Source organism: Cricetulus griseus, chromosome 2 (assembly GCF_003668045.3).
Source record: "Cricetulus griseus strain 17A/GY chromosome 2, alternate assembly CriGri-PICRH-1.0, whole genome shotgun sequence".
Classification (NCBI taxonomy): domain Eukaryota; kingdom Metazoa; phylum Chordata; class Mammalia; order Rodentia; family Cricetidae; genus Cricetulus; species Cricetulus griseus.
The window spans coordinates 341718909-341740807 of record NC_048595.1 but is presented as its reverse complement, the minus strand read 5'-3'; the positions used below and the strand labels follow the sequence as shown (position 1 = coordinate 341740807).

The following is a 21899-nucleotide window of genomic DNA, read 5'->3' as shown; positions in this document are numbered from 1 at the left end:
CAATGCTGTTATACATAGAACATAGTTTTAGAGTTGCTGAATCTATAACTTTTGTTACTGGGAGAGTTTTCAGTGTTGCCCAGGAGTCTTCATTTTTCTTGATTGTGGATAGGAACTCTTAAGTAGAAAAGGATGATTATTCTGATTAGGTTATATGTCACAGTACTGTAGGAAAGAAAGAATATGTTTGTTGGATCCAGCTTACACAGAAGGACACTTAAAATTGATTCCTGAAGCCTGGTGTGGTGGTACATTCCTATAATTCCAGCTGTTTGAAAAGTTGAGAGGGTAGGATTGTGAGTTTGGTTAGTCTAGGCCACATAGCAAGACTTCTTTTAAAAAACAGACAGACAGACAGATGGTATTGAGATTCCTGGCAAAAAGATTCTATGTGTGGGGTGGATTTGATGTGGAGGAATGTTTACTGCTGAATTTTGGTCCAGGGCTGAAGATGTTACTATGCAAAATGGAAGTGCTGCTGCTTTCTTTTTGTTGTTTACATGAAATCTTGAGAGCAAGACAAGCTAAGCAAAGCCTTGCTAGAAGACTAGATTGGATGATTTAATTTTTAGTCTGTCTAGGTAGAAAATGATTCTAACAAATCACTTCCGAGAGTGTGGTGGAAGAAAAACAGCAAAAGTGTGTCTGTGGACCCCTGGAAGAACGGAAGAGTAGAGTTCTCAGCCATACAGTGAACTCTGATGTTAGTTCCAATGACATCAAGTAATGTCTAGAAGTTTCAAGATATTGATTCTCAGCTGTTTCAGCAGGGAGTATGGATAAAATTGTTTTGTAAACATCTGTTAGTTTGTCTTTTGTCTGATGCAGTATGAGAAAGATTTGCCCCTCTTGTCCTTGTAGATGGAGGGATACACAGCAAGGAACGGGCATGAATTATAGTAGCTAAGAGTGATACTCCTCTCCCACAGTGTATAAGCAGCAAAGACGTGAATCTGACTCCTTTAACCACAAAGACTTCTAAGCTGCCAACAGTTGAGTGTGCCTGGAAGCAGATTCTTCTTCATAGCTCCAAGAAAGGAATGTAATCCTCTTGGAATCCTTATTTCAATCTGTGAAACACTGCAGAGAGTTCAGCCACATTGTGAAATACAAAGTAATAAATGAGGGGTCTTATAAGCCCCTAAACTTGTGACATATGTTACTCAGCAATTGAAAACTAATGCAATTCTGGGAAAAAAAAAACAAAAACAACAACTCCCAAACAAGACATATTAAGCAGTGAGAAGGATCTTTGGAGAAGCAGTAAGGATTGTGATTAAGCCTAAAAGAAATGATTAGCACTGAAGGTAGGGAGAGAATATTTTTTATATTAATAATGGGAAGGACAGAAATAGGTTCATCTGAAAATACACATAATATTTTTCATAGTAATAGCCTCAGATTGGAAATGGCAAGTGCCACCATCTACAGGTGGAGCAGTTTTCTTGATTTGTGTTTGAATGTATCAGGGTGGGCTTTAAGTAGGATCATAAGGACTTAGAATTGCAGGGCTGGGGAGTTGGCTCAGTGGGTTAAGTGCTTGCTAGGCAAGCATGAGGACCTGAATTTGGATCCCAAGCACCTGTATTAAAGCCAGGCGTAGCAGCACTTGCTTCTGATCTCAGTGCTGGGGAGGCAGAGACAGTCAGATTTCTGGAGCTCACTGGATAGCTATTCTAGCTGAATTGGTGAGTTCCAGGTTCAATGAAGGTGGAACACAATTGAGGATGACACTTGATACTGACTTCTGACCTCCACATACATCCCCCTCCCCATTATCTCTGTTTTCCTCATGATATTCTTGAGTTTTATTTATGATTCTGGGTTTTGCATAGAATATTCTGATTGAGCAGTAGTGGGAAATTGTTCCAGAATAAAATTTTTTATTGTATTCACAAGAAAAGAGAACACTTAAGATTATACTGAGACAGTGACTAATGTTTAGGACTTAGAAAATAGGAAAGTTAAAAAATTGAAAGACAGATGGTTATGTGGTTAATAAGTGGACTATCTAGAACTTATACATATCTGGAGAAAAATATTTGTCAAAGTAAATAAATATTAAGAGTTTACGGTTTCAGAAGAAGAACCTTGTGGTAAACACAAAGTAAGCCATAGTTAGTGCTGCTGGACTATCTTAGGTCATTGGAGTGGTGTAAGCCAAAGAAGAGTGAATTTCTCTGTGATGTATTGAGATGGGTGTTTATGTCTCTCAGATGTTTGAAGGTCATGGTCCTTAGAGTATTTGGTTCATGGAAGGAAATGATTGAGTGTGATTGATTACAAAGGGTTGGGTTGGTAAGGGATGACCTGTGTGCCAAATCCAGCCTCCATCTGATTTTGTAACTTTAAGTTTTATTGGAAGACAGCCTTATCTCTTAGTTTCTTGTTTGTAGTTCCTTTTGTATTCCAATGGTAAAGTTAAGAAGGTGGACTATAAAGCTTAGAGTACTTATTATCTGAATCTTTAGAGAAAAAGTATTATGACTCCCAAATTAACACTGTGAACACACCCAAAAAAATGTTCTTAAACAGATTTAATTTGAAGTGATTACTAAGACTGATAAACTGCTTAAGCACTTCAGGGTCAGTCGACAGCATCTTCCTTGCTGCATTTCATCTCTTCACAGGAGCAGGTTGTTGGCTCAGCATGCCAATGACAGGGGCACCTTTATTTTGTGGAACTTGAGGCTCCCATTATTCTCTGACAACAAACAGTACTTCTACAGCTTGTTCTTTTTATGTTGTTATCTTTGGAACAGCCACAGAGTGGCTAGATTAGTATAGATCAGGTGTGTGTGTGTGTGTGTGTGTGTGTGTGTGTGTGTGTGTGTGAGAGAGAGAGAGAGAGAGAGAGAGAGAGAGAGAGAGAGAGAGAGAGAGAGAGAGAGAGAGAGAGAGAGAAGATAGAGATTGAAACAGAGAAGTGAGGCAGAGACAGAGATCCAAGTGCTACACACTGCGAGGGCACATGTTTCCCTAGAGTTTCAGTCTCTAATCATATTGGAGGAAGTGAAGAATGATTTCACAGCCTCTGGCCTTGTATAGTAAGCAACAAGAAGGCAGAGGCTGGTCTCCACCTTGCAGGACTGGACCTCCCTGAGGGTCCAGGCATGTGTGTGTGTGTGTGTGTGTGTGTGTGTGTAGGTGATACAAGATACAATATTGGTCATGGCTATGTAGCGTTCTCTATGCAAAGTAGAGCATATCATGAAACATAAGAAGTTGCTTACTTCTTCCATGCAATTTGCTATTAAGGCCATTGAGTAAAGGGATATTCTTGCCTCCCCTAAGACATATTGCTTAGATAAAGAGGGAAAGACCAAAACTAATTTATTTGATGAAAAGGTGTTTTAGTCATGAATGGTTCTTATGTGTCACTTTAAAATTCTTCACTAATGTTTGCTGTGGTACTGAATCTGTTTAGATCCAGTTAAGAATCCTTAGCTGAACTTCATTTTGTTATGACTAATTTTGGGCTCTGTTTGAACACAGGAGCTCTTAACATTCCCCTTGCCTTTGTCATGCTTCTGTCTTTACAAACAAGAAATAACATTCAGTCTTTGGAGCTTTTTCAATGTAATGTATTTATTTGTGTTCTTCTGACTGCTCAACAGCTAAGGTGTTCCTTCCTTTGTGTTAACATCTTCTGGATGCCATTTTCTCTTGGTTTATTTATTTTTTTAATATTCTAAGGTGGTATTTCAACTCTAATCCACAATTATTAGTTTTTTTTTGGGGGGGGGTCAGCTTTGATGGATAGATTGAGTAAGATGTTGGATTGGTGTTTGAATAAGAAAAGGCAGCTTGCTCCTGTCTGAGATGGTTAAATAGGAGATGTCTGTAGAATCCCTGAGTCTGGGCGTAAGGGGAGGGGGAAATAGTGAACTGGAGCTCACTGGGCAGGAAACCAGCTATGCCTCTGATTGTGATATCAGGCAGCTTTCTGCTTGGGTCAGGCCAGTTCAACCTTTTGATAATTTCGATACAAAGTTGTCTATGGAGTTTACACTCAGATCTGCAAATTGAGCTACAAAAATAGATTGCAAAAACCTACCTCAAAGTGCTTTAAATAAGTATATGGTTTTATGGGAAGGGAGAGGGACCTGGGATTAACATGTAAAATACTCTTCTTTATAATTAAAATAAAAAACAAAAAACTAAATAAAATATTAAAAAATAAATATATGGTTTTATGCTGAGCCACATTCTTTGCTGTCATCGAGTCCATGTGGGGCTCATAACTTTGCTGTTATGAGCCATCAACTGACATACCTGAATCCAGTGAATTTGTTTGAACAGCAGAAGAATGGGAATGTGGAGTAATGTGCCAGATTGGGAGAGCCACGGCAGTTCAGTGTCTAAGTTCTCAAAGACTGGGTGTGTCTTGAATTGTTAGGGTTTTCCTTTTATTGTAGCTCAAAAGTTGTTCCTGGCCCAAAGTTAGATATTAATAGACCAAATTGGGCCAGATACCTGCTAACTGCAAGTCATTGAAAAATTCTTTTCTCTCCTTAAATAATTGTCAGATTATTTCCATTTTAGAAAGATTAATCGGCTCCCTAATGAGCCTATATATTTGAGTGAACTTATCATTTAATTATTATTTTTCAGTCCCTTAGTTGTGCTTAAATCACTTATGTGTTCTTGCCATTTGTCCTTATCTTACCCAGTGGCCTGTCTCAGTTCTTACAGTACTGATTAACTCTAATTAGTATGTGGCATAGTGGATTTGCCTTCCCAAAACATCTTTCTTTGACTAGCAATGTACCGATTTGGTTTTCTTACTGCTTCACTGAGTGTTCCTTTTCATCCTTTTTCAATTCAGCCTCTAAATGTTGGAGTGTTCCAGGCTTATTGTTGAGCCCTGTCTCATAGTTATACTTGGGGAGCCCCACTAGGGAATCATGGGTCTGATGGGCCGACCTGCTGGACACTAATTGTCACCTGCTGTGTATTTTCACAGCAGCTCTCATCAATGCTTGCCTTCTGACTGCTCTCATCTGGTCAGACAATTTTAGATACCCTATGTTGACATTGACATCTTAGACATGCACAGCTCTTCCCTTGTCTTCTCTTACTACCTGATGGTCAGACTCAGTGAATATATAACAGGCCCTCAGCATAACTGTGAAAAAGGAGATTATGGCTTTTCTTCATAGATCTGTTTCTGTAGTTGTTTATTATCTCGACAGTGGCATCACCATTCAATAGCTAATGAAGCAGAAAAGCCTCTGAGCTCTCTCCCTCTTAACCTACAAGCAGATCATTGACTGTTCTGACAACACAGTCATGTGAACAAAGCTGTTCTAAACATTTGTGTGTAGACTTTGGATGGACCAGTTTTTATGATGTAGCCTCTAGCAATGAGGGCTGTTGATTTTTTGATTTTAGCCATTATAATAGATGTTTAATGGATTTCATTTGTATTTCCAATAGAAACATTTTAATGACCAATGATATTGAGCATCTTTTTGCCATTCTTATTGTGTGTATGTGTGTGTATGAGTAGGAGCGCACACACTCCCATGCAATCATGTGTGGAGTCCAGAAGTTTGACCCAGGAATATCCAATTGCTTCTCCACCTTAGTTTTTTTTTTTTAATTTATTTATTAGTTCAAGTTTGGGAACAAGCTTGTTTCACATGTAAGTCCCTTCTCCCTCTCCTTCCCCTCACCCCATCCACCTTAGTTTTTGAGATACATTTTCTCAGAGCTCAGGGTTAGGGGTAGACTAGAGTTTTCTCCATAGCCGTGGGGGGTGGGGGGGAGTTTTAAGCATAGTCCTTCCTTTGGTTCTGTATCCTGTACCAACCAAAGTGTGTGGTGTCTACAGTGATACTCTCTTACCATCTAGTTTTGTTGGGCAACTAAGGGCAGTGGTCATAGCCTGTATTCATTTGGAGACCTGTAAGACCTCTCCGAATGCCTGCATTTTTCAGGCTCTGAGGACCAAGCCCAGGTCCCTAATGCTTGCAAGGCAGTGCCTGTGCGTGCTTTCTGGGTTCTGAGGACCAAGCCCAGGTCCTTGTGCTTGCAAGGCAAGTGTAACAATAACTCTTTCCACCAGGTGCTTGATTTCTGCCACCACATTAGGGCCCCTAAATAACACACAGAGTCTTATATTAGTTGCAGTGTTGTTGGTCAATGACTAGGATTTCTTATTTGCTAGCTTTGTCTTAAGTATCAACCATAACCATTAATCTATATATTTTATAAAGACTTATCTTATTGAGGATTCCAGCGGCATGAGTCCTCTCTTCCCGGGCTCACATGGCGACTCTCCTCTTTACTACATTTCCCAGAATCCTCCTCGACTCCTAGCCCCCACCTATCTTGTTTCCCTGTTGGCCAACAGTGCTTTATTTATCAACCAATAAGACAAACATACACAGAAGGACTTCCCCTATCAGGCAAGCGCTTCTCTGACTGAGTCATCACCCAGTTTCCTTTTTCTCTTTTAAAATTCTTTGGAATTATTTGAATATTTTTCAAATTGTATTCTTGCCTTCTGACTTTAAATTTCCTTTTTAGATTTATATATTTCATTTGCCTACATGTGTGTATGTATACCACATACATGCCTAGTGCCCTTGGAGGTTTGAAGAGGGCATCACATTCCCTGGAATTGGAGTTATGGATACTTGTGAACCTCATATAGGTGCTTTGAAACAAAGCCAGGTCCTTTATAGGAGTGATGGGTACACTTAACCACTGAGCCATCTCTCCAGCTCCTATCTGCTGGCTTTTATTATGTGTCTTTGTATAGTTTTTTTCTTTGGTAAATGGTGGCTATAGGTTATATTCTGTTCATTTACACACAGTATTATCCCTTTGTATTTATGGGATATTGGACCTACATCTGATTTCCCACTGGATAACCAAATTTCACAGATGCTCAAGTCTTTCATATAAAATGACATATATACTAGCATGCAGAGGGGGAAGGAGTGAGAGTGGGTATTGTCTTGGGTTCAGTTATAAGCATTGCTAATGCCTCCAAAGAAAATTGGTAACTGGTAAAAATGTTTCAGATAATTGTGGCGCTGATAGCAGGGCTATTTCCAACTGGAATATAGGCTGGGCCCCAGAACTAAGAACTGTTAGCTGCCTAAGAAATCATGGCATTAGCATAGCCAGTAGGGCAAGAGAGATTACTCAGAGAAGACTTTGTCATATTTGATTATATACTATGTATAGAAGGCAATCTGAGAAAATTGGATAAAAAAAGTAATCAAGTTAAAAACTGCAAAGCTAAGATTGAGCTAATTGGGAACTAGGATCCACAGAAACGATTTGTCATTGATAATCCAATGATTCCCACTTCAAGCTCATGTACTAGCAATGCCTCAGGTGCTTCAAGGCCTTCCTGGAGGTCAGCTCACCCAGCAGTGCTATGCCTAAGAGTGTTGGTGGTCCATAGCGAACACCTCACCTGTCTTTTCTGCTGATTTACTGCATATCTTAAAAGTAATTGTAGATGCAAATTAGGAGTATTTTCAGAAGAATAAAAATGTTTGCATAAGGAAAAGAAAGAAAAGTAGCTCTGGTTTAGATTATTAGAGCTTTGCCACACAGGGGATTCATCTCTCCCTACTTTATCTCCAGCCTCCCACCTAGACACAGTAGCCTTGTGCAAGCCAGGAGAGCCATGCTTTTCCATGCTGGCTTACTCTTTGCCAGTTGTGGTGGCCCTAGAGCTTAAGATTGGACATACAGAAGGCAAACATTACCCCACGGACTAACCACCTAACTTTTTAAGTGTTGTATTCCATACTTATTCCACTTTCTTCTCTTACATGTTATTCAGACAACCACCTCCTATGATCTCCTTAGTGATTTCTGTAAGAATCAGATAAAGAATAGGGTAGCATGTGGGTATTCTACCTGACTGGCAGCGGAGCTAAGAATATTTTAATACTTTGTAGTTCTTTACCAACTGAGGAGCTGGGTTTCAGTACCCTTTCCCTATTTTGCATATAATAAGAATATTTCTGGGGAACTGAGGGAATGGGGTGGATTTGATGAAAACCCATCATTACATGTATGAAATTCTAAAACAATACAAATAGTTACGAAGTTAATAAATAATATATTACAAATAATATATTTGATAAAATTTTTTCTCATTCATTTAATCAGTGATTTATGCTTTCAATTATTTTCTTGGCATGTATTTTCATATTTTCTGAATACTTACTAGCCACCAGGGATGAAACAGAAGTGCAATGATAGGTGACTTAATAGGATGCGTTGTAAAAAAATTTAAGAATATACAGAGCCTCACTGTTGCCAGTTTTTAAGCCTTGAAAAGGTGCCTAGGATAGACCAAGGAGTTGGCAAAATTAAGTGTTGAAAGGGCTAGTATGCTCTGGTTGATGCTAATGTACAGAAAGAATATGCTGTAGATCTTAATCTTTCTCCTCCCCCAGTCATTCCCAGATCCTTCCCAACCCCATACCTCCCAATTTTGTGTGCTCTCTCACTCACAGAAAAAAAAAAAAGGATAAAAAAAATAACAAATCAAACGAGTTTATTTTGTGTTAACCAGCGACTCCTGGGCATGGGGCATGCCCTGGAGTGTTGATATACCTAGTGCCCCTCCATTGGGAAAAACCGATCTCCCCTCCCCAGCCAGTATCAATGCAGATAGCTTCTGGGTTAGGGGTGGGACTTTGTGCCCACTTCCCCTTGTCAGTGCTGGGATTCTGTCTGGCTTGAGTGTGTATAGGTCTTGTGCACCGTGCTACAATCTCTGAGATTCTATGTTTACCAGCCCTGTTGTGTCTGCAGGCAGTGTTTCCTTGGAGTCTACCACCTCTGGCTCTCACAGTCTTCCTGCCTTCTCTTCCATATAGATCCCTGAGCCTTGAGGGGAGGGGTTTACATCCATGTAAGGGCTGAGTGTGCCAAAGGCTTTCTGTCTCCACCCTGTCTAGTTGTGGGTCTCTGTGGTAATTGCCATCTACTGAAAGAAGCTGCTTCTCTGATGAGGGCTGAGCATGGCACTGATCTGAGTCCCAGCCTAGTGTCAGGTTTTGTGTTAAGACTATCACCAAAATAATACTGTGTCCTTATTTCATCATGTGAGTTCATGATGTCTATTTGCACTGTATTAATAATGTAAACTTTGATTACTTGTTTAAGGTGTTGTATATCAAGTTTTTCCACTGTAAAATTTTTCTTTTTTTGTAATTAATTTTTATTAGTTGAAATTAGGAACAAGCTGCTTCATATGTCAATCCCTTCTCCCTTTCTTCCCTCCCAATCTTCTCCCCATCCCTTCCCCCAGTCCCCCATCTGCCCCCCACCGCATCCACCCTCCACTCCCCAGGCTGGCTAGGGCCCTCGACGGGGCTCCTCAAAGTCCACCACATCATCCTAGGTCGGGCCTAGGCCCTCCCTCATGTGTTCAGGCCAAGAGTGCATCCCTTCACATGGGATGGGCTCTCAAAGTTCCTTCTTACACCAGGGAAAAATACTGATCCACTAGCAGGGGTCCCCTAGAGTTCGGAGGCCTCCTCATTGATATCCATGTTCAGGGGTCTGATTCAGTCCTGTGCTGGCCTCCCAGACAGCAGTCTGGGGTCCATGTGCTCCCCCTTGTTCAGGCCAGTTGATTCTGTGGGTTTCACCAGCCTGGTACCGACCCCTTTGATCTTTATTCCTCCTTCTCTGCAACTAGGTTCCAGAGTTCAGTTCAGTGTATTATCTGTGGATGTCTGTCTCTACTTCCTTCAGCCACTGGATGAGGGCTCTAGGATGGCATAAAAAGTAGTCATCAGTCTCGTTATAGGGGAAGGGAATTTAGGTTATCCTCTCCACCATTGCCTAGATTGTCAGTTTTTGTCATCCATGTAGATCTCTGGAAATCCCTAGTGCCAGATCTCTCCTCGGACCTATAATGGCTCCCTCTGATATGGTGTCTCTCATTCGGCTATGCTCTATTCTTCCCCCAACTCAACATTTCTGGTCCTCCATTTCCTCCTCTCCCCTCCTCTTCTCCTCCTTTCATTCTGGCAGCTCCCTCTCCCCTACCCTCATGCTCCCAATTAGCTAATGAGATCCTGCCTCTTCCCATTCTCTGGGGGGTTCATGCATTTTTCTTTTAGAGTCCTTCTTTTTTCCTAGTTTCTTAGGTGAAGAGGATTGTAGGCTGGTAATCCTTTGCTCTATGTCTAAAATTCATATATGAGTAAGTACATACCATGTTTGTCTTTTTGTGACTGGATTACCTCACTCAGGATGATTTCTTCTAGTTCCATCCATTTGCCTGCGAATTTCAAGATTCCATTGCTTTTTTCTGCTGAGTAGTACTCCATTGTATAAATGTACCACATTTTCTCTATCCATTCTTCAGTTGAGGGGCATCTAGGTTGCTTCCAGGTTCTGGCTATTACAAACAATGCTGCTAAGAACATGACTGAACATATGTCCTTGTTGTATGAACATGCACTATTTGGGTATATGCCCAAGAGAGGAATGGCTGGATCTTGAGGTAGACTGAGTCCCATTTTTTCTGAGCCACCGCCATACTGATTTCCAGAGTGGTCTTACAAGTTTGCACTCCCTGTCTCGAAAAACCAAAAGAAAAAAAGATGTGTTTTTCTTCTTTTTAATTATTGAATAATTTGCAGAGAGAGAGTTTGTGGTCCTGTAAATATCAAGTTCAGTTTCAAGTTTTCCTCTACTAGTTTTCAGATTTATTGATGATTCTTTTCTGAAAAATTATTTCTGTGATGATTGCAAAATCTTTTTTTTTTTTTTTTTTTTTTTTTTTTTTTTTTGGTTTTTCAAGACAGGGTTTCTCTGTGTAGCTTTGGAGTCTATCCTGGCACTCACTCTGTAGACCAGGCTGGCCTCAAACTCACAGAGATCCGCCTGCCTCTGCCTCCCGAGTACTGGGATTAAAGGCATGCGCCACCAATGCCCAGCTGCAAAATCATTTTCTATTTATCAATTAACATCATTTTATAAGGAGGTAGGTTGGAAAAATCTCTCTCCCCCCATCTCTTTCTTCCCCTTTCACCCTTCCGCTCCCTCCCTCTCCCTGCTGTGTAGCATTGAACTGCTTCTTTCCTTTATTTTGAGTTCTGGGATTAGAGGTTGTACCACTATTCCTGGAATTTTAAATAATTAGCTTAATGTATTAGTATGCACTCAAAGGTTCTTATTATAGTCAATGGTTTATAGTCCCTTATTATCATTATTTGTTTTGATGTTGTAACTCTCCCAGAAGTTGAAGCCCCTCCAACCTGTATTTTAACCCTTTTCCTCCCTCATCATTTTTGCAGTGCTGTCTTTTTGGCAGAGTGTGATGTTTCAGGTTCTGCTTTTTCTTTGGCAGCACTGTAGTCAGTCATTTCTCCAGGAAGCTCTGGGTCCTCTTTATTGGAAATTCATCTTTAGAATAAAAGATCTCTTTTCTAAATTCCCAATGGTGCATGGTTTCCAGATACTCGGCGTACGGAGTGGGAGAATGGCATGTCCATATATGCATAAGCAACTCTGTTTGTTTGTATCTACATATTAGTTTAAAACACCACAAAGTTTATGATGGTACTTGCTATTTTCTCCAACAGTGAGAAAACCTGATTCACATCAACCTCAGCATCATTCTTTACTGGATTAATTCTTCACTCAATTGAAAGCAGTTTAGAATTTTTAATGCATACCACTGCAAAGAGAAAACAAATGTATTAATTAAAATTCAATACATATAATTTTGGTCTTAAACTGAGAGTATTTTCTAGTTTCTGCAGACTACTGTAATTAGTTACCACAAATGTGGGTTTTTTTGGATTTTATTTTTTATATATTTTGAATTACAAACAAGATTGAATTACATGACAATCCCAGTTCCCTTCTCCCTCCCTTCCTCCTCTACCACCCCCCCACTAAAATCCTACCCATCATATGTCCTTTCTTCTAATCTACACCTGACTCAAAATTTCTGCTTCCTCATGATCTCTGCATCCTTCCTTTTCTTCACTTCTCACTCTCGTAGCTTCCTCCCCCCTTTTCCCATGTTCTCAGTTTGCTCAGGGGATGGTGGCCCTTTCCCTTTCTCCAGTAGACAAAGTTTGTCTCTTTTAGGGTCTTCCTTGTTTACTAGTTTCTCTGGCAGTGTGGATTGTAGGATGGTAATCTCTTACTATATGTCTAAAAACCAAAATGTGGTGGTTTTAAACATGATTAATTCCTTCACAAATCTTGAGGCCAGAAATCACAAACAAAGGTAGAAGCAGGATTGTATTCCCTACAGTGGCCATAAGGCAGTGAGAGCTTCTCAAACTTCCTAATGTTGTGACCCTTTAAACAGTTTCTAGTAGTGTGATGACCCAACCATGAAGTTATTTTAGTTGCTACTTTGTATCTGTAATTTTGCTGCTATTATAAATTGTGATATGCAGGATATCTGATATTGGGACCCCTGTGAAAGGGTCCTTTGACTCATAAAGGGGTTGCCACCCACATGTTGAGAACCACTGCTCTAAGGGATAACTCTTCCTTGTTTCTGTTTTACTTTGGAGATTCTAGGTGCCCTTATCTTGCAGCTAGATAACTCTAGTACTAACCTTCACCTATCTTTACATAGGTTTCTCTTGTGTCCTCTACTCTTGTCTTTAGAAGGATACTCAAGATTGGGTGTAAATTCTTGAATTAAGACCGAAATCATAAATATTGAATTCCTATTTTTTTATTTTTTGAGAATTCCATACATGAATACTATATTTACATAATTTTCATCTTACGTTTTCCCCCTTCCAATCCCTCTACTCACTCAAATTTGTGACTTCTTTCTCTTTATTATTGTTTCACATATAGTCAGAGATCTGCGCGCGCGCGCACACACACACACACACACACACACACACACACACACACACACACACACACACACACACACACACACACACAAACCCTACTGGAGTCCATTTAGAGTTGCTTGTATGTAGATGTGTTTAAGGCTTCCCCATCAGGGAGCTTATCCCTAGAGAAACTGATTCTCTCTCTCATCTGCCACTGATTGCCCATAGCTTTTATCTAGGAGTGGGACCTTGTGAAATTTCCCCTAATCCATATTGGCATACCAGCTGGTGTTGGCATTATGCAGGTCATGTTTAGGCAACCATATTTTTGAGATTCTTTGGGTGAAGCTTCCCTGTTATATCTGGATGATGCTATGCATAAGCAGTTGTCCTGGTGCCCTGTCTCTATACTCTGTACTCTTCTGTTCTAACTTCTGTGGTTTTTCCTGAGCCTTAGGGATTGTAGATTTATCCACTGAGATCCTTATTTATGCCTGAAAATACTGTTTTTCCAAACAAGATTCCCTTTAAAGATCCTAGGGATAAGGACACATTTTGGGAGACCATAATTCAGTCCATTGTAGGGGTATACATCCCTCTACCTTCCTCTTACCCTTTCATAAACACAGCAAGGTTCATTTGTTTGCATTCATGTTAAGATTTAGATTGTCCCATCTATATTTGTTTGTGAATACTCAAGTATGAAAACTTCACTTTTTTTCAAAAGCCAAATAAATGAATAAAGAATCTTACATTATGATTGCTATTATTAGGGAAATAGGTGATGTGGGAAAGAACAGTGGGTTAAGCTATGTTTATTTAAAGTTCTGGGGTTAGTTATTGGATCAAGTGGCCTGTAAACTGAGGTTGGAAGAATGCAAAAGCCATCATAAGAAAGTGAAAATAGGGCTGGTGAGATGGCTCAGTGGTTAAGAGCACTGACTGCTCTTCCAGAGGTCCTGAGTTCAATTCCCGGCAACCACATGATGGCTCACAACCACCTTGAATGAGATCTGGTGCCCTCTGCTGGCCTGCAGGCAGAAGACTGTATACATAATAAATAAATAAAATCTTAAAAAAAAAAAAAAAAACTTTAAAAAATGAAAGTGAAAATAAGCGAGGCTTCCAGCAGGTGGGAAAGCATGCTATCTGTAGAAGGAGCTCTGTGTAGTAGAGAGAGCCAAAAGGCAGGCAGCAGCTGGTGCATTTGGGCAAGAAGGAACACAGTGAAGTTGTAAGGAAACCAATAAGCAGAAAATACAATTTGTTTAGACTTGTTTAAAGATATTAGAAGCTAAAGGGCTAGATACAGAGGAGTAGCATTAGAACTGTATCTTTTTCTTTAATTTATTCTTTGACAATTTCTTTTCTTTTTCTTAAAAAAATTAAAAAAAAACTTTATGTGCATTTTTTCCATAGGTGTTTCATCCTGGAAATGTCCATGTGGGTTCTTGGAATTGAACCTGGGTCCTCTGGAAGAGCAGTCAGTGCTCTTAACCCCCGAGCCATCTTTCCAGCCTCCCTTGACAGTTTCTTATGTGTGCAATACATTCTGGTGGCATTCACGAGTCTGCATTAGCTACAATAGATGGATATTTTAAAGTACTTACCATGGTGTGTGGAACACATAAGAGTTAAAGTAAAGAGACTGTTAACATAAAAAAAAAAAAAAAAACTGATGAGGAAACATGAGACAACGTTTGCTTATAGAAGAGTAACAGTGGTGTAAGAGATGTGAAATGAATTTTGATAGACTCAGCAAGAGACTGGTTGGTAGATGGAATTTGTATCTGGAAGATTGGAGGATTAGGCTAGGGGAGTATTTAAGGAAGACTCCTAAGTTTGTAGCTTGACTGAGAAATGAATTGAAAATTAGTTAGAGACTATAAATCAAGGTTTTCCTATTGTACATAGATGTTTGAAGTTTAGGTAGATAGGCAAGTAGAGGGAAACATTGTTGCAAGTTCAAATATAGGGAAGGAGATCCCCATCTTTCTGTCTGGTTCCCATAGGGATTGCTTCAATTCATGTCTCCTACTGTAGTCCAAGAGTCTCCACCTTGGTGGTCCATGCTTGTTTTATAGAATTGTTAGGATGACACCAAATGCTATTTGAGGTATTGTGGACAATTTGGACAGGAAATATTCTCCAGGTACCAATTTCCAATTCATTCTTTCCAGAGAGGTACTGTTATTTTCCCTGTAAGGTGTTTTAATCTGTATATTCTGCTTCTTTTTTTTTTAAAGGTATAGCTTTATTTTGGACTTTGTTAGAGACACTGTCATAACTCTATTAAAAGAACATTAGCCTCTTTTCTGGCCTGCTTGATCCTGACTTACTGTATATGAGAGTCTACCTAACTGTGCTACCTGAGTGTGGTGTGGGAGGTATTCATATATGCATGTGAATTTGATGTGCACTCTGGTTGACTTGGTTGAACACTAATTTTTAGAACATTACCATGTTGCTTCAATTCTATTATTGTTGTGTTCTCTATGTTAGGTAGAGAAAATTTCCCTGCTAATTGTAAATATTTTTCTCTTACGTTTATTCTTATAGCTAGATTGTAGAATCAGTGTTAACATAGTTTCAGGAAGTAATGATTTTCTTCCTTGATCTCTTGCTTTGCTTATTTGTAAATTATTTTCTTAATTATTTTCCATTTAAGTAAACTTTAAAGAAGGCCCTATCTGCCTTGAGTTCTCCCTTTAATTTTTTTCCTAACGAGAACACATCACTTATTCTACTTCCCCCTTATTAGGTACCTGTTAGAGGTAAGCACTGATAGTTCCCAGAGTTGTCAGAGAGGGGTAGAAAAGTGAAATAAAACATGTTATGAGATGAGATTGGGATAAAATAATGCTGATTTAAAAGTAAAATAGAATGCTTTTGAGGGATCTTTAAATGTGTAATGTCAGTTTATGTTTTACCCTTTAACACCACCTCTTTTTTTCTTTAAGGGTCATACAGCAATGCTTCATACTGGCTCATGGCATCCCAAAATAAAAGGAGAATTTATGACTTGCTCAAATGATGCGTGAGTATTGTTGATACTTTTTGAATGCTTTCATATCTTTCAGTATCTCTTAACAGTTGTATCATGGCAACCCTGGTATAGTAAGAAATAGTAATCCTGATGTTTATGTGTTCCTATTCTTGACTTTCTTTGACTTTAGTTGTAGTGTAAAGTTTAGTTAAACAAATAAGGACACTGTGGAAATGAGAAATTTTGTAAATTCCAGTAGAGTTTATCATGGGACACACTGGATTAGATTGATGCTAGTAAGAGGATCCAAATAACTTTGAAAGTATGACTAACAATTCCCTGCAGTGAAGACTGACTTCCATTTGAAATGGGAATGCATCAGTTTTCTTTCCTTGAACTGTATAAGCTGGCCTTCTTTTCAACCAGAGTTCTGTGTGGGGATCACTAAACTTGAAGCACAATATCCTTTACCACATTTAAGAGAAGTCTGTCCGCTTGACCTTTTTTTTTTTTTTTTTTTTTGGCTTTTGACTTAGAATAGTAGTTAGTTATAGTCTGAATTGTGGAACATTATAGTCATAGAATGCTCACCAAGTATACTTCACTGCGTCTCTGTCATGGGTCTGTGTTCCATTGGAAGTGAGTGCTACAAGACAAAAGTGCGGGTATACCCAAAGCTAAATAGAGTAGTTTTATGTGTGGTAAGTGTTGTTTAGGATAAAGTTAAACTAAGGAAAAGAAGGTTAAAAGGGCTGATGAGATAGATGGTGTAGAGGGTGAGAGCACCTGCCTCCATGCCTGACAACTTGAGCTTGATCTTGGTTGATCACATAATGGAGTGAGAGAATAGACTCCTGCAAGTGGTCCTATGACTTCCACAGGTATACTATGGAGAGAGAGAGAGAGAGAGAGAGAGAGAGAGAGAGAGAGAGAGAGAGAGAGAGTGAGAGGTATAGGTATGTACACGTGTGCAGATGCCTATGGAGTCCTGAGGCATCAGCTTCCCCGGACCAGCCACTTGATGTGGATGCTAGGAACTGAACTTATGTCCTCTGGAAGAGTAGTAAAGGGTCTGAGCTCTGAGCCATCTCTCCAGCTCCCTGTCTGGATTTTAATAGGGGCAATTAGACTTTAAGCAAAGATTATGTGAACAGGTCTCAGCAGTGATACTCTGTTTTGCCTGCTCCTCATTCTTGCTTTATGCTGTTCTTTGTCTCATTTTGGACAACTGGAAAAAAGGCATAGTTTCTATAAAAAGTTCACGGCATAGATAGCCATTGACCTCAACCTCCTATGTCATTACAGTGCTATGCACTTAGTGCTTAACACATCCAAGAATGTTTGCTAACCTGTGGCTTTACAGCAGTGTTGGAGTAGAGGGAAGAATTTTGATGGCTTTTGCCAATCATGCATGGAAGGAACACAAGTGTGAATTAGCTTTGGTGTAAGAGGAGTGAGAAATGGTTCCAGTGGAGGCTAAGGTGGCACTTACTGTTTTGTTCTGGCATAACTTGCACCAGGTTAAGTTGAGGATCTCTGAATGGGTGTCATAGATATTAGTGTTCTGATGTTTCAATTCCAGAAAATTCGGTGTGAAAGGGAGATTGAGGTTAGTCTGATGGAGGCATGAAATGAAAAAAGGAAGAAGGGAAATGGCAGTCTCTTTCATGTCATCAACTTTACTGGAGTGGAAAGTGCATAATAAAGCAGAATTTAATAAAATTTTCTTGGAAGTAAATGGTGATGATGGCATTGAAGATAAAAATGGTTATAAAAGAAATTCATTTTTACTTGTGGGTTGATAACATGTGATGGGGAGTCATGTTGTAATTTGTAGTAGCTTACAGGCTAACAGTGTGACATAGGGTAAGGGTAGGGGCACTAATACCATCTGAGTCCTCAGCAGAGAATCTGTCTAAAGTGGGAAGGACATGTATTACGGATTTTGTTCCTCAGTACTCAGTATTTTAGAGCGTGACTGTTTTTGGAGTTAATGAGTGTGTGCTTGCAGAGGCAGAAGAGGGCATTAGATCCCTGGAACTGGAGTTATAGAGCGTGAGTTGCCTGATGTGGGCACTAGGATCAGAACTCTGGACCCCTGAAAGAGCAGCAAGCACTCTTTAACTACTGAGCCATCTCTCCAGCCCCCTTTGTTATGGTAGCTATAACAAACTAATGTAGGGAGGAAAAGTTGGGATATTATGTACCAAATAATAGAATGTGTAAGGTTTCTTGATTGAGACTCCTTACCATTCTACCTATTATCACTTTAACTGTCTTCCTACGTCTGAGATTTATGAGGTAATCACCCATCTTTGTTCAGTTAGTGCTCAAGATACTGACACAAAGGGATCCAGGGTTAGCACCCTTCCCGGGATCTTCCGTGCTTTGAGCTCCAAAGATTTTATCTTAATTTAAATGATCATATTATTTGCAAGGTAGATCTAGGCACATTGTTTTGTGGTTTTCTTGGAGATTTCAATTGAAAAAAGATTCAGGGCTTTTTATTTACTTAGTATTGGATTATGAAAAATGAATAGTGGCAAGAATTTTTTATTTCTTTGGCAGATTTTTATTGAATTGTTGGTAGAATACTACAAAACTTACTACAAAACTATATAATGGGCCGGGTGTTGGTGGCACATGCCTTTAATCCCAGCACTTGGAAGGCAGAGGCAGGCAGATCTCTGTGAGTTCGAGGTCAGCCTGGTCTCCAGAGTGAGTGCCAGCTCAAAAGCTACACAGAGAAACCCTGTCTCGAAAAAACCAAAAAAAAAAAAAAAAAAACCAAAAAAAAACAACCCCCCCAAAAAAAAACAAAACCAAAACTATATAATGATTCTGTTTTCTTTATGTTAATTAAAATTTAAGTATAAGCCTACATGAAGTATCACTAAGATTTATTACTGGCAAATAACTGACAATTGAGTGTTCTCTATAGCTCCAGGTAAAAACATAGTGAAGTAGGGTTTTTGTTTGTTTGTTTGTTTTGTTTTTTTGAGGCAGTGAGTTTCTTTGTGCAGCTTTGGAGCTTGTCCTGGAATGCACTCTTTAGATCAGGCTAGTCCTGAACTCACAGTGATCTGCCGCCTCTGCCTCCTGAGTGCTGGGATTAAAGGTGTGCACCACCACCTCCTGGCTGTGCTCTACCCAGCAGTGTCTGAAAGGCTTTGATATTCACCTCTAAGTCTATGCATTTTCATACCACTTCAGAATTGTGATGATTAACTTCCTTTTTTAAAAAAGATTTATTTATTATTTTTATTTTATGTGGATTTTTTTTTCCCCCTGAATGTATGTTTGCTTGCCACATGTGTGCTGGAAGAGGGCGTCAGATCCTCTGGAATTGGAGTTACATTTAGCTACTATGTGGCCTTGGAACCAAACTCCAGTCTCCTGTAAGAGCAACAAGTGCTCTTAACTACTGAGCCAACTCTCCAATCCCATTATGAATATTAACTTTCAGTTAAATCTTAAAAGTCTTTCCTTGTCTTGCAGTTTATCTATATCATCTAGTAAAAAGCTTGCTCACAGCTGAAATGGTTAGATTTGGCTGTTATTTTGTATACATTTTTAAAATATAATTTTAAGTTGAAATTTAAAAAAATAGTTCATGTCCTTAGAGTTCAAAGTTCATCATGATTTTGTGATGATAAAGAAATAACTGGCATTTTTTTTCTGTGTTCATCTATATATTTTGATATTTTCTTTAAAAAGAACCCATAAAGGGCTGTTGAGATTGTTCAGTGGGTCAGAGTTCCATATCTGGAGCTTACATGGTAGGAGAGAACTAACTCTTGTCCTCTGACTTCCATATGTCTACCATAGCATGTGTATCCACACACATTCATTGAAGTAAATCAATTCATACCTGAATGCAGGACTCACTTAAAAGTTATTAAGGAAGTGTGTGGAAGACAGCTGCTGATTAAAGCACACGTACCTCCAGCTCTAAAATGCTTCCATCTGTTTGTGTGGTGAGAGCAGCAGTTAAATCAGCCGTCATTGAGCACTTCGGCATGCATGTAACAGTCACAGAGTTTTAAGAAAGAGAGAGCATCTCACCTGTCACAGTTACCTTACTTTTCTATAAAGTAAATCGGAAGTGCTTTTGTCGGGCCACCTCCTTGTGGCAGAGTGGTCCCCTCCCTCTCTGTTCACTCTGCTTCCCATTGCAGCCTTAATAGAAGACTCAAGTAATGTGAAAGGGAAAGCAAAATGTTAGAGCTAAGAATTTGTGAGTTTTTTCCTCCCTTATAATGAAAAATTGGTAAAAGTTTCAGCTGCAGGAAATTGCTTTTTGAGGCAGAAGTAGTGGGTTGTGTTTTGAAGAAAACTTTCAACTGTTTGCATTTTAATGCCTTTTTTTTTTTTGGCAAAGTTTTGTCATCCCCTCAGTGCTTGTTATTCCTTTCTAATCCTGTCTATTTTTCTGTAGTAACTCACTGTGAAATGTTTGTCTATGAATTCCAGGGTTTTAAAGCTGGATAATAGTGTTTGTCTCCATCAGTCATCAGGAGAGACAGAATATGGAGGAGTAGCTGGGCAGTGGCACACATACAGTAACTCAGTGAAGAAAAACTACAGTGGCTGCTAAAGAACCAAGACTTTAGTGAAAGAGGAGGAGCCAGAGATGTGGCAGAGTCACAGTTTGTGAGTTGAGGGTAGACTTCTGCAGTCATGGGAGAAGTTCAGATCTAGAAACTTCTTTTGACGCATCTAAGTTCAGTTTTTAACAAAGACTGCAGTGGTCTGGAGAAAGTTAGGCCACACATGCAATATTAAATGTTCACCAGCAATGGCATCAGGTAGATGACAGGCAGCAGTATCGAAGGGTTGTCAGTGCTACCTTCTTTTCGGGAAAAACATGGGGCAATTTCACATGGGACTTTAAAGTGTGTGTGTGTGTGTGTGTGTGTGTGTGTGTGTGTGTGTGTGTGTGTATGTTACTGTAAGTTGCTTTTATGGAAATTAATGAAAGAGGAAATGGATTTACTAATGGATAAAAGGAAATTGTAATTTAAATCCTTAAAGATGTTACTATCTATAATTTGCAAAATATATGAGGAATCTATAACTTGCAAAATATATGAGGAATTAGGATGATTTTTCCTATAAGTAAAAGATATATGCAGTATTTATTTTATTATTTTAAACTATTGTCTATCTCTCTATATCTATCATCTCTCTATCCATCTATCATCTACCTAATGCACATATCTCTATCATCTCTCTCTCTATTACCTACCTAATGCACATATCTCTATCATCTGTCTGTCTGTCTGTCTTCATCTGTCTATCAACTACCCTAATGTGTGGAGCATGTACCCACCACAAGGTGTGTGTGGAGCCAGAGAGTTCTCTCCTTACACCTTGTGGGCCTTGGCAATGGCACTCAGGTTGTCATGCTTAGTGTCAAGCTTCTTTACTGACTCAGCCATCTCACCAGCCCTAAGTTTAACTTTATGTACTGTGAAATGAGTAGACCTTAAAATTTAGTTCATTTTGCTTCTGAATGGAAAAGGGAATGTTTTGAAGAGACAGAAAAGGTAGGGGTGACTTTGAAGTAAAAGATCATGGGAGCCATTACACAGTCATATAACCTGTGAATCCTGATTTCATTTCTTTTTCTTCCAAGAAAAGAAGAGAAAAAAAAAAGAACAGAAAAAGCAGCAGTGAAGGGACATTTGGGGACATTTTAATAATGGATCAGAGTACTGAAAAAATGACTCCAATTCTTTATCTTTCCTTACCTCATGCTTTTTTTGCAATATGTCTGTGTAACAACTTCCATTAGGAAGTGGTGGCTAGTCCCCACACCATTTGTCTGAGCTAGCCTACAGTGTCACAGAAATGATGTGTTCTCAGCATAAGGTTCTTCAGAGTTAGTGCATACTTTTGCTCCCTTAGGCTGTCGCATTGCTCTCTGATCAAGTCCTGTTTACCCTTCTGCAGGGTGAATGATCCAGTGGAGAAGAAAGAGTTCAATCTTAGTTTATTCTAGACTAGCTTATAGTCAGCTAAACTTCAAACTTGAGCTTGGACTACATTGGCAGGTTGACTGTGGAATACACACGTTAACCCAGTTAGGAGTGGACAAC

The 21899-nt window shown here is 39.4% G+C and overlaps 1 protein-coding gene across 1 annotated transcript in view; it reads left to right on the top strand.

Moving 5' to 3' along the window:
• Wdr70 (WD repeat domain 70) overlaps positions 1-21899 on the top strand; it is a 226461-nt gene that overhangs the window by 65761 nt on the left and 138801 nt on the right. Inside the window, exon 9 of the mRNA XM_027401331.2 lies at positions 15773-15849. Coding sequence (XP_027257132.1) covers positions 15773-15849 — 77 coding nt within the window. The remainder of the gene's footprint in view (positions 1-15772; positions 15850-21899) is intronic.